Source organism: Oncorhynchus masou, chromosome 24, assembly GCF_036934945.1.
Source record: "Oncorhynchus masou masou isolate Uvic2021 chromosome 24, UVic_Omas_1.1, whole genome shotgun sequence".
Classification (NCBI taxonomy): Eukaryota; Metazoa; Chordata; class Actinopteri; order Salmoniformes; family Salmonidae; genus Oncorhynchus; species Oncorhynchus masou.
The window spans coordinates 42,906,236-42,930,000 of NC_088235.1; the positions used below are offsets into that span (position 1 = coordinate 42,906,236).

Below are 23,765 nucleotides of genomic sequence, written 5' to 3' on the forward strand. Positions count from 1 at the left end.
TCAAAATATAAAACATTGATATGATATTGATATGGTTTATATAACAAAACTGCTATCATAAAATGCTAGCCATTAGGCCTATTTGAAAAGGCTACAATAAATTGAGCTTCGTGTGAATAGGCCTATAGGCCAATGTCAAAAGTGACACTTTAGTAAAAATGTATTATTGTAATAGTCTGTCTATAATTCCAATATGTTGTTAAACTATAAATTATGTAGTGTACATATTTTACACTAGTTCTATTTTGTATTTTCGCTTTCCAAAAAACGTCCAATTAGGCTATCATATAACGTCAAATAATATATCCTATAGTTTCCCTATCCCTGTCAACCAGTGTCCCTCAATTCTTTGAAGGCCTAAAATAAATGTATTTACTTTTCCAGCTGTTTTTCTGCCCCCTGTGACCGTCCACTCCAGGTTTTCTTGCTCTCCAATGACCTGTCAAGCGGATTACCGCAGAGAGAGATTAATGGTAGAGGCGGGTTGCAATAATAATCGTTTTGTTTGAAGTGACAACTTTGATAGGCGTTGATTTACTTACAAACTGATAGGCTTTTAATTGAGCGCCTCCATTCCGATTGAGATGAAAGGAGGCCCCGCATTGAAAAGCTACCCGATTGCCCCCGAGCCTCAATACTGATTAGCCATCTCAGCGGTGAAGAGTTCAAGGTATTTTAAACTTCTTTTCTCAGCACTCTGACACACAATTTCTCTTTCCTTTTCTTTTTCAGTCACCCCTCTTTTCTCCCTCTTAAATAAAATAAATCATTTTAATTGTATGTAGGCCTAAATAAAATCGAGTTGACATATAAAATGTCTGGACCAGTTTTTTGTTCCCTTTTCTTTGTCATTTTATTGGGGATATAACCATGTGCCAGAGGCAAATGGCAGGTTTTTACGATACGTGCAGAGATACGTTTGCATCTGCGGGAAAGGGGTTGTTTGTATTGCTGAAAACCCAGGCCATTATGTTTGACTCAGTAAATGTGAAACTTAGGCTACATGTTAACATGTGTTGGATACGATTGGCACCTGTCCAGAGTGACTTTTCTATGGGGAACTTTGCCCCACACTAACTGTGTTCTAAGTTTTGTTGTTCTAAGTATTCTATATAGCTTGCTAAGCAACACTTCTAGAGTGACATTTAAAAACACTTTCTAGTCAGAAGGAATGGGGCACAAATTTGCCTCTTACTTTATTTTAACAATGAAGCAAATTATATTAAAATGAATTGAAATGTAGGCTAATATTAGCCATAAAGTTGCATTTATATAAACGTATTGAAGTCCATTATGGCCTACCAATTATTGTCCTTAGGCAGGAACATGAACATTACTGAAATATAATAGGCATTGAACTATTTCTGACAAATTATCAAACATCCGAGCACTAAAAGTTCATGGCATCTTTTAAGCCGTTTGGGACACTTTCCTTGTATGAAGTATTTGACAGGAAGGGGAAAAGTTTACTTAATTAGTCCAGTGAATCTGCGACAGAGCGGGTTCTCCGGTCGCTTTGCCTGCGTTAAGTCCTTTATAAAATCTGGTTAGCCTCGTCCTTTAAGTTTCTGCTCAAAATCCTTATTAATTTGCAAATACCGTCCTAAATCCCATGGACACTATAGGCTATGGAGAAGTGGCATAGTCTAGCGCGTCGCTGTCTACCTATTGTCGATGCTTATACAAATTGAATTTAACACGAGGATGATTTATTTCGTCCAAATGAAGTGTCTTTTTTCTCAGATGCCTCTCTGTCTTTCCATTTGTCCTTTTCCCCATGCAGCCACGCTCGCATGTAATCATCTACAATAGCTGACATAAATCAAGGCAGGATTGACAGCCACTGACAAATACCTGATTGATTGCGGTGGAGCAGAATTGACAGTTGACGGAGGCGTGAAGATAGAAATAGAAGGGGGGTGTATATTATACTGAAAACATGTGACATTCACATACCTCCATCACTGCATTGGTCTGTTCCTGTCAACGCTTGTCTGATTGGGGAATTCAAGCTGAAGTGATTGATCTTCTGGTTGTGGAATATAATTTATATCGGAACATGTCTGTAAACTAAGATACAGGGTTGTATTTATTGATTAAAGATCTTGGTAATATAGCTCAAAAGGTGCCGAATACATTGCTTATTAGTGCATTAGGGTCTAGAGAACAAACTAATAATTAGGCTATTTAATGCAGGCTATAGTTTCATTAATACATTTCCCATTTCCTAAATATCATGTAGCCTATATGCCTTCCAGTAATAACCATTACCACATCGCCTACCTCTACAGCCAAATACGTTCACTGTTTTGAAAATGCCAGAAAGACTACTATTTCCATACTTGGGTCTATATACTTTTTTAGACATTGAAAAAACAAAACAAGCCCTGCCTCAATGATGGTGAGAGCGCACACAACAACCCAACTATTTCTCCTCACTATCTCCTCCCCCGAGCTGTCAATATAGAGGCGCTTACAAAGAGGCAACGTCACATCCCCTTGACCCTCCAATCACCTCGGGGTCCCATTTGATTGGAAGGCGGCAAAGGCTTTAATCTCGGACTAATTCAGATGCTTTTGAAGTGAACATTTCTACCAGTTCGTACTTCGGGAGTATAGAGCGCGGTCAAGTCAGGAGACACAGAACGCGCTATGCCCATGGTGAAAGACGCAGCCACGGATCCGCGATAACCTCGCACTCACTCTCGTCTACCTTCTTCCTGCTTAACAACCGCACCTTCTTCGTTTCCTCTCATTATACGGATTATTACACGCAGTATCAATCTCTTGATTTTCGAAAGAGGTTGTATTTGCTTTTCTTGATGAATCTGATAAATGAATTACCGACTAATTTCGTGAGAATTGGGACATGATCACATCGCCCTCGGTATCTGCTCTGAGAAATAGTAGTATTCATCTAGTCTGGGAGAGCATCGACTCTCGGAATATCATCAACAAGCCTTTTCTTCACTCCGTTCCCCCGTCGGACCATCTACGGCAAGCTAACCGAGTCCCCATCAAGGTTTTGAAAATGCTTACTGCACGATCAGGACACATTTTGCACCCAGAGTATCTTCAACCGTTACCATCTACCCCGATTAGCCCTATTGAGGTAAGATTTCAAAAAGACTAGTAGAATAAATGCTTCAAAGTTTCATGTTTGTTTTGTAAGCATTATACATAGAAACGATTATCCCGGAATGTAAGACATGGAATAGCATAAATGAAAACTCATATTTATTATATTGAAGTGGAAATGTGGGCTATTCTATTATAAAGATGATTGGTAAAGGAAATTGTTATGAATTTAGAAACGGGGAATCTTTAATCTTCTCGTAGAGCTCGGCTATTCTCGCGTAAAAGCTGCGCACTGCGCACAATTATTTTGGATAAGGACTCGGACATTCCGTTTCTGGTTGCATTTCGACCAAAAGTCCTATATTGTTTATTGTTTGTATTTTTTTCAGTACTCGATTTGTAAAATTATAGGTTTTGTTTTCTCTACAGCTAGATGCTAAGAAGAGTCCGTTGGCACTGCTGGCGCAGACATGCTCTCAAATCGGTAAACCGGACCCCCCTCCTTCCTCCAAACTATCCTCTATAACATCAAATGGATCTAGTGACAAGGAGTCCAAATCCGGTCCATTAAAAATGAGTGACATCGGTGTGGATGACAAATCCAGCTTCAAACCCTATTCCAAACCGTCAGATAAGAAGGACTCGTCCTCGGGCGTCTCGAGTGGAGAGAAGACTGGTTTCCGAGTGCCGAGCGCCACCTGTCAGCCATTCACGCCACGGACAGGCAGCCCCAACTCTAGCACTTCTGCCTCGCCCATGCCGTCAGAGGGGAAGTGTGGAGACAGGGAGGACAAGAAAGATTCAGATTGTAATAAAAATGGCACAACGGACGGATCTGGAACCACTAACAGCCACAGCAGGATAAGCGTGAGTTGCGGTGGAATTAACGTGGAGGTGAACCAGCACCAGGAGACAACGCCTGGGTCCAAAGCCATGTCTTCGGAATCCTCCTCTCTAACCTCCGTTTCATCTGCTTCCGGACTCGGGTCAGGACTTGTAGCCCCAGTCTCTCCTTACAAACCGGGTCAGACAGTTTTTCCCCTGCCGCCTGCTGGCATGCACTACCCCGGGAGTTTAGGGGCCTACGCTGGTTATCCCCAACACTTCCTCCCTCACGGCGGGAGCCTGGTTAACGCACAGCTGGCCAGCATGGGCTGCAGTAAGGCCGGATCCAGCCCCCTGGCCGGGGCCTCTCCACCCTCCATCATGTCAGCCAGCCTGTGTAGAGACCCTTACTGCTTAAGTTACCATTGTGCCAGCCACTTAGCGGGCGCTGCCAGTGCCTCTCAGCAGTGCCACGACAACGCAGCTGCAGCGGCCGCCAACGCGATGAAATCCGGGTACCACCACATGTACCCGACACACCTTTTGCACGGCATGCACTCCTCTCCGCAATCTTTCAGTGGACATCCTTTGTACCCCTATGGTTTCATGCTCCCCAACGACCCCCTTCCTCACGTCTGTAACTGGGTGTCAGCGAACGGACCCTGCGACAAGCGTTTCTCCTCATCCGAGGAGCTGCTGAACCACCTGCGGACGCACACAGCCTTCACCGGGGCGGAGAAGTTGATATCGGGTTACCCTAATTCCTCATCGTTAGCTAGTGCTGCGGCTGCTGCGATGGCATGCCACATGCACATGCCACAGTCAGGAGGCCCTGGAAGCCCTGGGACACTGACGCTGAGGAGTCCGCATCACGCGTTGGGACTAAGCAGCCGTTACCATCCGTACTCCAAGAGTCCCCTGCCTACCGGAGCCCCTGTCCCTGTCCCCGCAGCCACCGGGCCATACTACTCCCCCTATGCCCTGTACGGCCAGAGACTCACCACAGCATCAGCGCTGGGATACCAGTGAAACACACTTGACTTTTGAAAAGTTTATAGTTATAAAAATGCAAATATAAAAACTTTTATATCAACGCTCAACCTAAGGGCGGGATCCGTGAACTCGGTATTTATTTATGTCGGCTGAAGGTGGATGATAATAGCTACAAATGGAAGACATTTGAGAGACTCGAAGTGCATTATGTTTAAACTGAACTCTATAGGTAAAGTGAAAACACACATGGTAGAATACTAATAGGCTAAAATAAGGGTTTTCATTTTGATGTTCATTTGAAATTGCTATGATTGTATTGTTCTTATTTAATGTCTCATTGAGAAGATAATTATTTACATGCATGTTTGTTTCTTAAACTCCCAAATTGTCCACATCATTTTAAATTGTTGTTATTTTTCAGGTGTAAACCATGGAAAGAGAATTGGTATTTTTTTTTGTATGTATTCTGGAAAAATAAGAAACAATTCTGTTCCATATTTCCGTGTGCCTCCTTTTATGACTATAACAATATCTACATTTTTAACATGCTATTTCATTAAACATTTTCTGGTTTCATAAACATTTTTAATGGACATCATGAAATGTGCTGATTGGGAGGTTAATCTTATTAACTGGTTGCCTATACAGAATAACACAACGTTATTTACGAGTAGGCTACGTTTTTAGAGTACTTTATTTCTATAGGGTAGGCTAAATGCTATTTTGAGCATGATTCATTGTTTCTAAACTATATAGGCCTAATTTTAAATGCTTGAACGTTGAAACACTATAGTGCGTTTAGTTTTAAAAGCCAACTTCGAATGCATTTTAGATATAAAACTATTATAGCTGAACATCATGGTTGTGTGTGCGCGATCTAAAACGGGATACATCCATCAAAGCATGTTCATAATTGTTGAATGCAGATGAGCTTTGACATTTATTTCTGTAGTGATTTAAGCAGGAGATTCCCAAATAAGTCTTGTTTGCTATATATAGTTTCATCCCGAACTTTAATATTTGATGATGCACAAATTGTCTCTCGACATTGCCTGCGTAATGTTTCCCTCAGCAACAAACCGATATCGCCTCCTTTAGAAATGCGGTTAGGCTATTTGCTTATCTATTTCTGAATTTATAATATATTGTCTCGATATTCACTAGTCATTTAAGATCCATTCATTATGACTATACCATAGCCTACTAAAAACAGGGCAAAACTCTAAAATGCTTTTCAATGCATAGGCCTAAAGGAATGACGTTGTCTTGGACTACTTATTGAACGTTGCGCAGAACTGATTTTTAGAATGTCTCTTTCTATAACCTACCAATTTCCGCGTTGGCCCCACTTGAATATAGTTGGTGGAAAATGACTGATTTTAGAGACATAACATTGAGTGATTCTCAAAGATTTAAAGGGGTTTTTGTCTTGTCTCGTGTCAGATGATTGTGTTCCTGAGTTCAAAAAGTTCAGGACCATTTCAAAATGCCATGATCAATAGTTTAAACTAACGAATGTTATCACACCAACTTCTAAATATCCACCCGACTGTACTCAGGGCTATAATAAAACTAAAAAGCGAACTAATTCATAAATATAAAACATGCATTGTAGGCGATTCATATCTTGGATTTAAACAGGTTTGCAGTTCCGTGGTATTTCTTGATATTGAAATGAATCAACAGCTGGCTTATAGGCATTACTGCTTCTTTGCTCTGTATGGGAAATGTTATTAAAGTGTAGCCTGGCTTCCTTTTGCTAAGTTTAACGTCGCACAATATTACATTACATGGTTATAGACAGTCTGTTAGTACAGTAATTAATCATTTTGCATTTATCAGAGAAAAAGCAACCCCATTTTTGAAGACATAAGTTGGCATATAGGTATTGCTTTTCACTGAATATTTCCACACCGGGCCTACGAAATGGGCCTATGCCCGAGATAGGAATAACATGTTGCAATCAAGATATAGGTTATATTACTCAAATACCAATAGCTAATGGGTTAACACTACAAGTCCACATGATTCATTCATGTTTTAAATTGCATAATTGGGAAACTTGTAAATGGTGGAATTAAAGCAGAAGTTTTATTTTCATAAAAAAAATATATATGTTAAGGTCTTGTGCCACCCTTATCAAACACATATGTTGTGTCTGAATATATAGTTGACAGGCTAGGCCTATAAATCTTTTATTTCTGTTCTTAGCTGTCGGTGTAGCTAGCTGAGAATAGCTTCAAGCTAAGGCCAAGATATTCTCCTCTCCCGGCACAAACTGGTGTGAGGCGCAATGTACCATTTCCTTAATTCTGTGTGAAAGGCGAGAAGTCACACACAGTGGGCGTGTCTGAAGTGACAGGCTACAACAGAGAACAACAGCCCTAGAGCATTGATCACTGCCACGCATCTATATCTATTGGCTCATCTGTCCATCAAACGCTTGTGTTTCCACTTTGCATCTATAACTCATGCAAATACATAGCTATACTCTGGAAATGTTCTTGAATATGAATGAATTAAGTATTTCTAAATGATTTTGGCCTCTGAATGATAGCTACACCCATCCACACTGTCGTTGGTTATTTAGCTGAATACCATATTACAGAGATCTCTCCTCTTGTTTCACCAACAGCTATTGTCAAACTCAACTTCTTTCTCTGTGTGTGTGTGTTTGTGTACATGTGTGAGTTTGTTTGTGCATGGGTACGTGTGTGTTTGTGTACATGCATGCATGAATGTGTGTGTGTGGAGGCCCACACACAACGGCCTAAACTGATGTAATGATGGTGAAAGGGAGCGATTTCCATTTTTACCCACATCATGGTGGCTGTGTATGGAGGTCCCCGGTGGAAGGCAATTTATCATGTCCCCCTCCCCTGGCCTGTCACTGGGTGAACAGGCAGGCACATGTGTGCATGAATTACCACCACTACCCCCTTCCGCTGGCTCAGTGTGTAAAGCCAACAAGCAGAGGAGAAAAATGACTTTGCTACAGCATTAGTGCTTCATACCAGTAGTACATTCACTTAGCATTGTACTAAGGCTCAAAATTGTCTGAAAGGACTATGAGATTATAGGGAGGAGAGAACAGTCAGTTTATAGCACAGTGAGGAGGAATATTATTGTACTGTATTCTTTTCATTTCTTTTAACTTAAACATGACAAAGGGAAATATAGTTTCTAATAATCCATTCTGTGCTGACAAAATCACTTACACCAATATTTAAATTTTGCATTACAGTTTTGAGACAGAACAATGTGAATTGATTATTGTAAGTGAGTGGGAGGTTGTTGGTGACAGACACAGCAAAAAAACACACAAGTCACAGAGGTAGAGGTTAAGTGAGGTTCATTCCCTAATCAGGCCCAGTAAACATTAACAGGTTGGGGTCAAGGACAAGGCTTTTACAAGGGTTTACAGCCTTAACGAAGCAGGACCACTGTTCCCATCTACATCTGGTAGCACAGCATGGTGAGAAGGGGAGTGGGAGAGCCTTTGTTGTTGATCTTTGAAGTCTGCATATCTATCACCGTACCAAAAACACTATCTTAACTGGCAGGTTATAAACATAAACTGGCTTATTGGGGTCCTATTGATAGTGTTTGGCCATGCTTCTTCAACACTGAGTAATGTTTCAGAGCAGAGGTATGTGGTGGAGGACATATGAATAAATAGCTTTGATAGTATGTCATGACAACAATTACGTGAGGTATGTGTTGAATGGCTCAATTATAGCTGTGGGTTCCATTCTTCCCCTAGTTTATGTAACATACCAAGTATTAAACCTGGGTGGTTTAATGATACACCACAACAGATACTATTAACCCACCAAGCTAAAGCCTCTAAGAGTTAACACAAATCATCGGGTCTCGGGCCAGACACTGATCCTCATCCCACAAGCACAGTTCAGCAAACAACATCTGTATCGCCTACTCTTATGACTTCTCAGATCCGTGGTCTTAAAAAAAGAGTTTTTGGACAGCAGTGATACCATACCATCTTTGACCCGCCCACAATGTAACAGTGCAGGAAACCTGGCAGGCAGAGCAAGGCCTTGGGGAACCCTAAACGTGAGTAACACACCTCACCCTGTAGTCAACCCTCCCTCCTGAATTACCCTTCACCGCTAAAGCTGTCATTAGTGGGTGTAAGGCACAATCTAAAGACACGCTGTCGTCTGCCAATGCCAGCCTGTAGTTTGGGTAACAGCTGTGTCCAGACTGGAGAAGCAGCTATAATGTTCTATCCCCTTTCTAGACATAAGTCATATATGTTTCCTAAACACTTCTACATGAATGTGCATGCTACCATGATTACAGATAGTCCCAAATGAATCGTGAATAAGAAAGTTAGAGACGCATATATATCATACCCCCAAGACATGCTAACCTCTCACCATTGCAATAACAGGAGGTTAGCATTTCTGGGGGGGTATGATATTTATGCCTCTAACTTTCTCACTCATCATTACTCACGATTCATTCAGGACTATCCACAATTATGGTAGCATACACATGAATGTAGAAGGGTTTAGAAACAAGTTTCATTCTTATTTACAATAAAAGTGACTCCAAAATGAGACAATACATTATTTACCATTAATTTCTATTGGGCACAAAATAATCTGAAACCCAACCAAAACAAACAACAAATGCATGCAACAAGTTTGTAGAGTCACAAGCTTGATGTCATCATTGTGTGCTAGGAATATGGGATCAAATGCTTAGCTTTTGAGTACTTTAATACACATAAGTGAATTTGTCCCAATACTTTTGTACCCCTAACATGGGGGGACTAAGCTAAAAAAAAGTGCTGTAATTTCTAAACAGTTCACCTGATGTGGAGGAAAATACCCTCAAATTAAAGCTGACAGTCAACACTTTAATTGAAAACAATGACATCCGGTATGCCATCTAGCGTCTACCTCCTACCATCTCAATACACCATAAGGCCCCTGTACTATAAAGGTGTAGCGCTAAAACAAACCATCGTCTCACAAACCACATTTCCACCCACAGCTTTTCTGCAAGTAAAGTCATACCTCATACAAAAAAATCATTACAGCTGTGATGGAAACCATAGCCATGGGAAGTTGGGGTGATAAGGGCGCTGCAGCACCACTTGAAAAACTATAAAAATTGAAGAAAATATAAAAAATATTTTTTTTCACAAAAACTGGGCCTTTAATAGTCCTATATTAGTGCACGATACAGATCTGTTGCTTATTGACTCTGGAAACCATGCAATTAATTAGGCTACAGATTAAATCAATTATGATGAATTTCACAGGGTGCTGAATGTGCACGATATGAGCTTGATGCTTCTTTCCAATAAATGTTGAGGGTCTTATTCTGGTTTTTATCCAAAATAATCTCAGCATGTAGACTAACCTACCCACAGAGCCTACTTGCACTATATCTGTGAGCTGTTGGCTAGAGCTCACATACCAAGACCAGAGTAGGCACGTGCTATTTAATGCAAAGGTTTGTGACAAAACTATCAGTAGGGTTAAAAATAGATTATTATTTGGTAGGCTACATGAAAAATTCTGTGTACACCATGTCATCACACACTGATTTTAATCTGCTTGGTGGAAACACACCACTGGTGGGAAAATGTACATATTTTCTTAAGGTGGATTTTTGAATATTTGCATAAAAACCTGTTGTCAGTTGGATGGACACCTAGCTACTGACAGTGATTTATGATGGTGGGCCATTGCGATAGATATCCACAACTTTTGTGATTGTAGTAATAAAGCCATAAAAGGAACAGCATGAAACAAAGCAGGGCTCAGGAGGGCGCTTTAATCAGCTCGTAAACACATCCACTGCATCAAGTAAATGACATTATCACCAAGCGGATACTAAATCTAACATCAATTAACACCGTCAACGGTCACACGTCATATCCATCAGTGCTAAAGCATGCCATTCTGACAGGCTGATCCTTGAAGGCAGATCTCCCAACTGAGAACCATAATGGAAACCATTTCACCCTCAAAACCAAGAGGGCCCAGTTTAGACGTCATCTCTCAGAGCAGTCATCCCTCAGGGTCTCTATGCTGCCACCTACTGAAATGTCATCTCTCAGTGCAGTGTGTCTCAGGAAAAGTGGGGGTTTTGAAAGGAACCATATAAGGAGAAGTGGGGATTTCAAAGGAGTCTTTTAACACTAGCAGCACTGGAATTCCATAACTACTAGAACCGCCATGACTTGATATTTCAATTATTATTACTATTTCCAATATTCAATAATAAATAATACATTGTAAAGTTATGGTAGCTAATGTAAGCTAGCATTTACATTTACGAAAACGTAACATTACATACATGGGTACTGGTAGGTAACATTATATACATGGGTACTGGTAGGTAACGTGACATACATGGGTACTGGTAGGTAACATTACATACATGAGTACTGGTAGGTAACGTTACATACATGGGTACTGGTAGGTAACGTTACATACATGAGTACTGGTAGGTAACGTTACATACATGTGTACTGGTAGGTAACGTTACATACATGAGTACTGGTAGGTAACGTTACATACATGAGTACTGGTAGGTAACGTTACATACATGAGTACTGGTAGGTAACGTTACATACATGAGTACTGGTAGGTAACGTTACATACATGAGTACTGGTAGGTAACGTTACATACATGAGTACTGGTAGGTAACGTTACATACATGAGTACTGGTAGGTAACGTTACATACATGAGTACTGGTAGGTAACGTTACATACATAATATATATATTTTTTTGCGTAACTGAAATTCCTTACTGTCATCTCTGCAAACCATGACTAACATCCGATAACACAAACAAATTCCTGAGTGGCACATTTCGAGACCCTCACTTCTCCTTATATGGTTCCTGACTGAGCCGAGGATCCATGCGTGAATCACTCCTCCGCGCATGCACACAGCCATTTAAGTGTGATTTCTCTCCTTATTGATTTACAAATGTAAAGTGCTCTCTCATCCAGGTGACATGTGAAAAGTGGGATGGCATTTACATTTTTACATTTAAGCAGACACTCTTATCCAGAGCAACTTACAGGAGCAATTAGAGTTAATTACCTTGCTCAAGGGCACATCCACAGATGTTTCACCTAGTTGGTTCGGGGATTCGAACTAGCGACCTTTCAGTTACTGGCTCTTAACTGATCATTTACGCCACTAGAAACTCCCTACTCACTCGACGAGACACCTTCTCCTGCTTAAGAAATCCTAATTGAGAATATTCACATCTGCTTTGGGATCTGTGCTATAGTCGCTATGCAGCTTTTTCACTTGACCGATCATTTGCCCATTTCCCTGTGTCTGAAAAGAATATTTTATGGAAATGCACCCATCTTCCTGGATCCATAATGGGCCATGGTGGAGTTGAGTTTTGCACTGATGAGGTTGTTTTCTGTCATTGATGAATGTAAATAGCTGAGAAAATGTCAGAGTAGGAGCTTCAAAGGGCTCATTGCCTTAATTTGACATAATCAATGTCTCAGTATCTTGAGGGCATTCCAACACACGATCACAAGGTTACTCTAATTGTTTGAAGCTGTGTGAATATGATAATAGGCAGAACCACTGCATATGTCCTGGTGCATAGTCACCCACTGTACTATCAAAGAGAACACTATCCCAGTTAATTTGAGAACAAACCATCTTTTCACCCCTCCCATTTTGACGGTTGAGGTTTCAGTCCACCACATAATTGGTGTCTTTTTTTCTTAGTTCTTCTCTATGAATGAGCACCAAGGACGTGTCAATGGGCCTTGCTTCCATGATGTCATCTAGATAGGACTGGAGCATAGCATCAATCCACATTCCTTCCCTTCTACAGCCAAGTTGATATGAAATCCAGATCCTTAATATCAGGGGTCCCCAATTACATTCAGCCATGGCCCGATTTTTTTCTTTGAGCAAATGTTTGGGGGCCGGAACACTGCATTTTGACCGCAAGAATCCTGAACAGATAGTATTTGACAAAAATGGACTAATTTCAAACCGTGATTACATTGGAATAGGGCCAGATAGGCCTATGCCTCTCTTTTTATGCGTGGGAATACTTGAACAGATTTCCTAAATTATAATCAATCACCTTGAGTTGATTTGCTGCAGATTTTACAGTCTTATGTCCAACAATGAAAATTATTGAAAACTTGGAGGGCCAATTAAAATCACCCCCAGGCAGTTTATTGGGGAACCTGCTTTACATCATGTAAGAGAGATATTTAATATTTTCATTCCTGATCAGACAAATCATGACTGTAAGATATAAGATATATCCCTTAATAGAGTGTTTCTTTTTACAATCCACATTTATTTGAAGATAATCATCAGTAGTGTCACGGCCATAAAAAGAACTGGACCAAGGTGCAGCGTGGTAAGTGTACATTTTCTCTTTAATTCTAAATGACACGGACAAAACAATACAAAACAAACCGTGAAGCTTAAGGCTATGTGCCATCAAATAAAGTTAACATCCCACAAACACAAGTGGGAAAAAGGGTACCTTAGTATGGTTCCCAATCAGAGACAACGGTAGACAGCTGTCCCTGATTGAGAACCATTCCCGGCCAAAACATAGAAATAGAAAATCATAGAAACACAAAACATAGAATGCCCACCCCAACTCACGCCCTGACCAAACCAAAATAGAGACATAAAAAGGATCTCTAAGGTCAGGGCGTGACAAGTAGTTCCAGTAGGCTACTGTTTATCATGCCGTTTTATTCCAGAATGTTTCACATTTTTATGTAGTTTAGTCAGATTATTTATGTGACATTGATAAACAAAATGGCTGACAACATGACAACATACTACATGGGAGTTTCCATTGTCTGGACTGCTGCTAAAACATTCTACTTCCCGATTCTCTCCAGACATCCGTAGCAGGAGCCAAGTATGAAAAAGGGGAGAAACAGAGCAGCAATATATAACACCCATGTGATTTATAAGAGCCATATTTATCAAGTTGATATAAACTATTCAACTATAACCAGCCGACACCTTACTCTAGCGATTCATTCACGTCAGACTTTGAAATGATACACCCCCTCCTCCCAACACACACACGCACGCACGCACGCACGCGCTCACGCACACACACACACACACACACACACACACACACACACACACACACACACACACACACACACACACACACACACACACACACACACACACACACACACACACACACACACACACACACACACACACACACCCCTCCACCACCAATGCTACACAAACCTCCCTTCTCCCTATACTCCAATAGATTCCTATAGAGACTTCTCAGAGAATATAAGAGCAGGGAAGATGAGGGGCCTTTCTCAACTCATCCAAATGCAGTAGGCCTAAGTGATGATGCTACAATGTACTGTATCGCACATTGATCGGACTCTGAGCACCGTATGAGGGAGCAGAGGGTATTAAACAGACTAATGGGACTGACTGGGAGACAAATAGGACCAGAAACAGACACAGCTACACACACAGCCCCAAGAAATACCAAGCTACGCATCACTTTTACGACTTTAATGTATTTTAGTGTTAACTGTGAAATTGAAGCTCAAATTACCTACCAATCCTGTTGTTGTTGGTGGTGGTAGGTGTTTATGTGTCTTCTGCCCTGAGGAAAGTGTAGAGACGATATATTGCCGGCATTATAGGAAGTAATATCGTGCTGAGCTAGCAGGTGTTTCTGCATTACAATAAACCAATGACCTATTTGGAGGGGCATGTTAAATGCATGAGGAAGAGTTTAGGGGAGGGAATTATATGTTGTCTTCCAGGTAATGTGATAAAGAGTTTCTGTCATGTATAAACAGGAACTAAATGTAAATGCAATACTTTCCAGACAGAATTGAGAAAATGTATTACCGCTACACATTCTTGAGGAGATTGCATTTAGCTCCAGTAGGTAGATGAAAGAGAAATAACTGGTGAATGTATAAATTATTACATCGAGCCTCACTATCAACAAGCAAGGTGGTTGGTGTTTTGGAGATGTTCACATTGTCATCGTTAAATCACTATAGCTCAGATAAAGATCAATCTTGGAAGCAGCAAACATCGTCTTTCTTTTCATTTTTGTGTCATACATTTTTTATCCAGCTCCTGTGGCACATTTGGACCTCCTTTTATTGATGCCACAATGTGAGTTTACTGTCACAGCTCTGTGGGCAACACCTGTGTCCACCCCTGAAGCCTCCCCAGATCTGACAAGTGAGATGGAGATGTCTGTTGGCTCATCTAGTAATTATCTCTCTCTCTCTCTCTCTCTCTCTGTGTGGAAACTATCTGCTCTGTGGAGGTTCAGCTAGCCTCACCCATGCCAATGTACCATGACCTCCCACAGCAGAAGAAGAGCAGTGCAGCTAGCCCTGCACAGCTGCACACCACATGCTCTCCACTATCTGCCTGTAAGCTGTTATTGTCCGTGGCAGTGGACACAGTAAACACTTGATGCAGTCAAACTGGACCCGAGTAAGACATTTACAATGACAAGTCCTGAGTGGTTTGGCACAGTGGGAGATGTCATCACTGTCATCAACTTGGGTGGATTGTCTTGGCAGTATTTTACAGTAACTTGCGGTAATGACATACAGTTGCAGGTACACTCTAACTACTCTGGTAACTAGAACCTTTTTTGCTGTTAGAATAGGTACATAATAGTATGGTTTAATTTGTTTTCATTTATTTTCAAATTAGTTATTAGTTTTGTAACTACACCAATAAATTGCAAATCCATTTAGGCCTAAATACATGGTATAGGTGGAATATCATGTCAGTAGCAAGATTTCCATCCAACTGGCAAAAGATTTTCATGCGAATTTTCTGCACAAATGCTACCAAATACTAAATGAGTGTATGTAAACTTCTGACCCACTGGGAATGCAATGAAAGAAATACAAGCTGAAAGAAATAATTCTCTCTACTATTATTCAGACATTTCACATTCTTAAAATAAAGTGGTGATCCTAACTGACCTAAGACAGGGGATTTTTACTGTGATTAAATGTCACGTATTGTGAAAAACTGAGTTTAAATGTATTTGGCTATGGTGTATGTAAACTTCCGACTTCAAGTGTATGTACTTGAAGGCAGGGTAAAGTGACTAGGCATCAGGATAGATAATAATAACAGCAAAATAAAGAACAGAGTAGCAGCAGCAAATGAGGAGTGTAAAAGTGTGTGGGTATGTGTAATGTGTATGTGTGTGTGTTTGTGTTGTGTCCGTCTTTGTGTTTGTGTGGGCGTATGTAGTGTATGTGAATGTGTGAGAGTGTCAATGTAGTGTGTGTGAGTGTGTAAATGGTTTGTGTATATATATAGTCTAGTGAGGGTGTATATGGCTTGTATATATAGTCTAGTGAGCGTGCGTAGGGTCAGTGTGCGATAGAGTCCGTGCAGATAGTTTGGGTACCATTAATGGACTATTTAGCAGTCTTATTGTTGGGGGTAGAAGTTGTCTTGGTGCCTGTTGGTCCGAGAGCCAATGCTCGGGTAGAGTTTGCCATACGGTAGCAGAGTGAACAGTCTACGGCTTGGATAGCTGGAGACCTGATATGGAGGGGATGGTACCAAGTGGTGATGCAGCCAGTAAAGATGCTCTCGATGGTGTAGCTGTAAAACGTTTCGAGGATACGAGGGCCCATGCCAAATCTTTTCAGCTTTCTGAGGGGGAAGAGATGCTGCCGTGCCATCTTCACGACTGTGCGTGTGTGTGTGGACCATGTTAAGTCCATAGGGATGTGGACACCAATGAACTTAAAGCTCTCGACCGGCTCCACAACAGCCCTGTCAATGTGGATGGGAGTGTGCTCTCCCCTCTTTCTCCTATAGTCCACAATCAGCTCCTTGGTCTTACTGATATTTAGGGAGAGGTTGTTGTCCTGGCAAGTCCCTGACCTCTTCCCTGTAGGCTGACTCATGTAGTCAGAAAACTTGAGGATGGTGTTGGAGTCGTGCATGGCCATGCTATTGGAGGTGAACATGGATACAGGAGTGGACTAAGCACACACCCCTGAGAGGCCCCTGTGTTGAGGGTCAGCGTGGCGGAGGTGTTGTTGCCTACCTCACTACCTGGGACCGGCCCGTCAGGAAGTCCAGGAACCAGTTGCAGAGGGAGGGGTTCATTCACAGGGTCCCTTGCTTGGTAATGAGCTTGGATGGGACTATGTTGTTGAACGCTGAGCTGTAGTCAATGAACAGCATTCTTATATAGTTATTTCCCCTCTTGTACAGGTGGGAGAGGGCAGTGTGAAGTGCAACTGAGATTGGGTCATCTGTGAATCTGTTGAGGTGGTATGCGAATTGGAGTGGGTCTAGGGTGTCTGGGATGATGGTGTTGATGAGTGTCATGACCAGACTTTCAAAACACTTCATAATTACATAAGTGAGTGTTATAGGGTGATAGCCATTTAGTCAGGTTACCTTGGAGCTCTTGGGAACAGAGAAAATAGTGGTCAGTTTGAAAACTATGGGGATTACAGACTGGGACAAGGATAGATTGAAAATGTCTATGAAGCCACTTGCCAGCAGGTCTGCATATGCCTTGAGAACTTAAACAAAAAGTACATTTTGTGTGCACTATGTCATCACGCACTGATTTGAATCTGCAACAAGACAGTTTGGTGGAAACACATCACAGGTGGGGAAAATTCTCACATTTTCTTAATGCGGATATTAGAATTTCCACATGAAAATCTGTCACCAATTGGATGGAAACCTAGCTGCTATGCCCATTTTTTGTATAGTTTGTGGTTAGGGCATAATGAAGGCATATCTGTTGGCAGGGCTTTGAGGGGGACTCCACAACTCCCCCTAGGGACAAACAGCATGTAGAATTGCACACAACATACTTTGAAGATGACCAAGTGTGTAAATTGTTGTAGCTGAGATAGAGTAACACGATTTAGATGGAATGTATTTAGATTGAATGTAGTATATTATCATAAACTACACAGAACAAAAATATGAATGCAATATGTAAAGTATTGGTCCCATGTTTCATGAGCTGAAATAAAAGATCACAGAAATGTTCCTTATGCACAAAAGCTTATTTCTCTCAAATTTGGTGCACAAATTTGTTTACATGCCAGTTAGTGAGCATTTCTCCTTTGCCAATATAATCCATCCACCTGACAGGTGTGGAATATTAAGAAGCTGCTTAAACAGCATGATTATTACACAGGTGCACCTTGTGCTGAGGACAATAAAAAGCCACTCTGAAATGTGCAGTTTTGTCACACAAGACAATGCCACAGATGTCTCAAGTTTTGAGGGAGTGTGCAATTGCCATGCTGACTGCAGCAATGTCCACCAGAGCTGTTGCCAGATAATTTAATGTTAATTTCTTTGCCATAAGCCGCTTCCAACGTTGTTTTAGAGAATTTGGCAGTACGTCCAACCGGCCTCACAACCGCAGACCACGTGTAACCACACCAACACAGGACCTCCACATTCCGGCTTCTTCACCTGCGAGACCAGCTACCCCGACAGCTGAGGAAACTGTGGGTTTGGACTAGTGGAGGCTGCTGAAGCGAAGACGGTTCATAATAATGTCTGGAACGGAATACATGGAACCATGTGTTTGATGTATATGCTACTATTCCACTGATTCCGCCCCAGGCATTACCAAGAGCCCGTTCTCCCAATTAAGGTGCCACCAACCTCCTGTGTTTTGCACAACCGACGCATTTATGCACAAACTGTCAGAAACCGTCTCAGTGACACTCATCTGCGTGTTTGTCATCCTCACCGGGATCGTAACTGATTTCAGTGGGCAAATGCGCACCTTCGATGACCACTGGCACGCTGGAGAAGTGTGCTCTTCACGGATGAATCCCAGTTTCACCTGTACCAGACAGATGGCTGACAGCGTGTATGGTGTCATGTGTGTGAGCAGTTTGCTGATGTCAATGTTGTGAACAGAGTGCTCAAATCAAATCAATTGTTGTTTTTCACGTGTTGCATACAACAAACAGGTGTAGACCTTAACGTGAAATGTTTAGTTACAATCCCTTAACCAACAATGCAGTTCAAGAAATAGAGTTCAGAAAATATTGACCAAATAAACTAAAGATTTTTTTTATTTTTAATAAATAAGTAACACAACAAAATAACAATAACGAGGCTATACACAGGGGGTACCAGTACCAAGTCAATGAGCGGGGGTACACGTTAGTTGAGGTAATGTGTACATGTAGGTAGGGGTAAAGTGACTACAGTATGCATAGATAATATACAGCTAGTAGCAGCAGTGGGGGGGTCAATGTAAATTGTCTGGTTGGACATTTGATTAGTTGTTCAGCAGTATTATGGCTTGGGGGTAGAAGCTGTTAAGGAGCCTTTTGGTCCAAGACTTGGCGCTCCGGTACTGCTTGCCATGTGGTTGCAGAGAGAACAGTATATGATTTGGGTGACTGGAGTCTTTGAAAATATTTTGGTCCTTCCTATGACACCGCCTAGTATATAGGCCCTGGATGACAGTACGCTTGGCTCCAGTAATGCACACACTACCCATGTAGCGCCTTACGGTCAGATGCCGAGCAGTTGTCATACCAGGTGGTGATGCACTGGGGACCCATATTAACTTTTTTCTGTCTCCTGAAGGGGAAAAGGTGTTGTCTTGCCCTCTTTACAACTGTCTTGGTGTATTTGGACCATGACAGTTCGTTGGGGATGTGGACACCAAGGTACTTGAACCTCTTGACTTGATCCAGAACAGCCCCGTCAATGTTAATGGGGATGTGTTTGGCCCGCCTTTTTCTGTAGTCCACGATCAGCTCCTTTGTCTTGCTCACAGTGAGGGAGAGGTTGTTGTCCTGGCACCACACTGCCAGGTCTCTGACCTCCTCCTTATAGGCTGTACCACTGCTGTTGGTGATTAGAACTACCACAAACTTAATGATGGTGTTGGAGTTGCGTTTTGCCATGCAGTCGTGGGTGCACAGGGAATACAGTAGGGGACTAAGCACACATCCCGGAGGGGCCCCAGTGTTGAGGAACAGCGTGGCCGATGTGTTGTTGCCTACCCTTACCACCAGGGGCGGCCTGACTGTACATGTACAACAGCATGTACAACAGCATGTTCCAGTTCCCGCCAATAACAGGTAACTTCTCAAACCATTGAAGAAGAGTGGGACAACATTCCACAGGCCACAATCAAGAGTCTGATCAACTCTATTTGAAGGAGACTTGTCGCGCCGCATGAGGGAAATGGTGGTCACACCAGATACTGAATAATTTTCTGATCGACACCACTACCTAAAAAACAAAAACTGTGACCAACAGATGCATATCTGTATTCCCAGTCATGTGAAATCCATAGATTAGGGCCTAATGAATGTATTTAAATTGACAGATTACCTTATATGAACTGTAACTCAGTAAAATCTTTGAAATTGCTGCATGTTGCGTTTATATTGTTGTTCAGTGTATTACACACACACAGACTGTCATAAACTCTGATTACAAGTGAAGAGATCAGGTAAGATCTCAGGTATATTAGAACAATCGCATGTTGAGCGATGAGATAATAACTGATATTATGACTTGGGTGTTTGCGGGGACATGAATGTGAGATGTGAACATTAAAAGATATCCAGTATTTGACAGGTATCACATTTCCCCTCAGGCTAGGAGAATCTTCATTCTGATGAGTCTGTCAGTCAAATAGACGTGCGTGTCGACACGCTGGCGCTGAACAGGAGCTGAAGACAGGAATCAGGAATAACTCTAAAGCAAGTCACAAATGGAATATTTGAATAGCTTGTGCAAAGAAAGACTGATAATGTACAAAGTATGATATGTTTAGTTTTGTGTTTATATGCTTTAATTTTTGATCTAATGCAAATTTAATGATACTTCCTTCCCTTAGATAACCATTAATGTCATGAAAACGCATTAACTGTGTGCTTTATTCCTCATCAGCGATGAATTGAACACGTTTCTCGTTTAGCATGCACTGAAGACTCTGTCAGATGAGCCTCGCTTTCTATGTGGAATTTCCACCCGCCTTCGCTGATTCCAGGAGAGTGATTACCTACAGAGCGCCTCGATTGTACAAATTCCCTAAATGGATAATTCATAATCAGTCTGGATAAATTAGCCGTGAGTGAACTGTACTCTATAGTGTAGCAGAGGGACTGGATGCTGGACCACGCAGGCTTTTTAAATTCCTTGCTTTCAGCACCAAGTGTGAATGGCATCTCTGTATGCATTTTTCACCACAGCAGATGCCATGTTCAGTATATGACATATGGTGATTTACTGCCCTCTTTCAGCTAAATAATTTACAGTGATATGGCTTTCTGGGCTTTTAATGGTTGTTGTATGGGACTGCATGCTTTTAAAATGTTCCACAGGGCTATAGGTGGAGATGAATAGGAGCGAGGCCCTCTGGACTGATTAATAATCTGCACAATACTTCACAGAAAACCCATGAAAGAGTACACAGGCCACAGAAGAGGCCTGAGAGAGAACGTGTGTGAGTTAGTGCGTGCACATCCATCCTCGATGTGTGTTCGCGCGCGTGTTATAAGTGTACACTTTCATTCGTGCAGAGCACCAAAGCTAACCAGCTTCGTCTGTGACGTGTGCGGGGTTTAAAAAAGAATAATATTTGATGCATGATTTACCTTCAGTGTTCACAAGGGAGACTCTTTATAAAATATGAATGTGTTGTCACCAAATGTTTGTTTTTGTCAGTCTAAATATCGGTTCAAAGAGAAATAGGATCAGTACTAGGCAGGAGTCCACTCTGTGGTCGGTAAACACGCTGCTATTATATTATTCATTACCAAGTCTTTTAAACTTCATTTCATGAATACTGCCAATCAAAAGGTATTGTTGTGCTGTGAAATATTATTCTGGGCTAATATTTAACATCTCTGGCGCGCCGTCAGATATAGAATACAGCCTTTAGAATAGGTATGATGTACTGCCGATTAATCAAAGGACTGTTGACTGTGTGGAACACCTGTTGATATGCCCAGAGATGATAAGAAATGTCCCACCCATTCATCTGATCAATGCAGCTCCGCTTACCACAATTCATTCTCATTCCAAAGTTGAGACATTTGAGTTCAATGGCTGAATGTCATTCGTTTATATGGTATTTGTTCTCTGTAGACGGCTCAAAGCAGTAGAAGTGAGAGGCGTCTGACTCCGGCCCCCGTCCAGGGAAACCAAGTCCCCTCTTGCTTCTCTTTCGATTGGCTCCTAGCTACATCCTCGTTCTAGGGGTCGACTGTAGTATTGTAGCTAACCCTAACCCTTTTCCTATCCTTATCCTCGTTCTCTTTACCTACTATGTTAATTCACCCGACCTGCTGCATTAATTATCCTAGCCTGCTATGTTAATTCAACTAACCTGCTATGTTAATTATTCTAACCTGCTACGTTAATTACCCTAACCTGCTGAGCTAGTTCTCCTAAACTGATATTTTGATTTGCCTAACCTGCAACATTAATTAGCCTTACCTGCGATGTTAATTTTCCTAATCTGCTACGTTAGTTCTCCTAACTTGCTACATTAATTATCTGAACCTGCTGCGTTAGTTCTATTAATCTGCTATGTAAACAAACCTGGGGTGACAAAGAGGGTGCTTGGTTTCCCTGGTCGGTTCTTCCTTGGGCAGTTCTTCTCTGCAGTTTCCCTGGACGCGGGCCACAGCCAGACCTTCTTGGTAGGGGTTGCTTCTGCTTGCTTAGCCCAGTTCTCTTACCAAAGATGTTCAAGCAAAGGCTTCAACAGATTGAGTGTTTGCAGGTTTTTAGACAGATTGTTGGAGACGATAAAATAACATTTTCTTGTTCTCCTAACCGTCATGGGAGAATAGATGTGACAGCTGAGAGCGAATGTGAAGTTGACGAGGAAGTTCGACGGCAGGATGCAAAATGGGGTTTGGAATCTGTGAACTTCAAAGCTGTAATCGTTAATTCTACCCCTCAGCTGTGTGATAGCTACAGAAACTCACGGTAAAGGGTTGTACTGTCAGTGTGTTGTCAGTGTTATGCTTTCACATTTAGATCATTTCATTGAGGAAAGAAGCAACATCTCTCACCAATAGGAAGCTGATAGGGTACTGAACTTATTTTCAAGCATTTATTCAACTTTATATACAAGTTAGTAAGTAACCATTAAAATATTATTAAGGCTGTATAGTGGTGCAGGCTATGAAAGTCATCAACATCAATGAGTAATTCCGTTCCTGTTGTTTTGAAGTGCTATCAGTTATATTATTGATAGCAGTGACTACAAGGCAGAGTACAGGCCAGTTTAAGCTTGAAGGAGGGGGGGGTGGGGGGGGTGAGGATCTCTTGATCTAAGAAGAAATCCTGAAGTCTTTGGCTGCCCTGATAGAAACATGAACAGTGATCAGTATCTCATGTTGTAACGTCCTTCATCAACATCCCAATATTGAGGAGCAATACACAAACTAATGCTTCGATCACACCGACAGCGTCTTTGCATTTTGGTACACCCGAAGTACATTCATTTCCAATGGAATGCTGCGTTTGCCTTGCAGCATTGCGTTGCAGAGGCGGTGCGTTCTGTGTGGTGCATATGTTTGTCATGCCCTGATCTGTTTCACCTGTTCTTGTGATTGTCTCCCCCCCTCCAGGTGTCACTTATTTTCCCCAGTGTATTTATCCCTGTGTTTCCTGTCTCTCTGTCAGTTCTTCTTGTATGTTTCCAAGTCAACCAGCGGTTTTCCCTTTCGCCTGCTTTTTGCATTCTCCTTTTTTCTAGCCCTCCTGGGTTTGACCCTTGCCTGTTTCTGGACTGTGTACCTGCCTGCTTTGACCCTTGCCTGTCTGCCACTCTTACCTCTTGGAC

The 23,765-nt window shown here is 41.7% G+C and overlaps 1 protein-coding gene across 1 annotated transcript; it reads left to right on the forward strand.

The window, feature by feature from the left end:
• Window positions 1–2,258: 2,258 nt before the first annotated feature.
• On the forward strand, window positions 2,259–5,393 carry LOC135512210 (zinc finger protein 503-like). The gene is made up of 2 exons (XM_064933984.1): window positions 2,259–3,112; window positions 3,508–5,393. The coding sequence occupies exons 1-2, from the start codon at window positions 2,870–2,872 to the stop codon at window positions 4,930–4,932; spliced, it is 1,668 nt and encodes a 555-aa protein (XP_064790056.1). The 5' UTR covers window positions 2,259–2,869; the 3' UTR covers window positions 4,933–5,393.
• The last annotated feature ends 18,372 nt before the right edge of the window (window positions 5,394–23,765 follow it).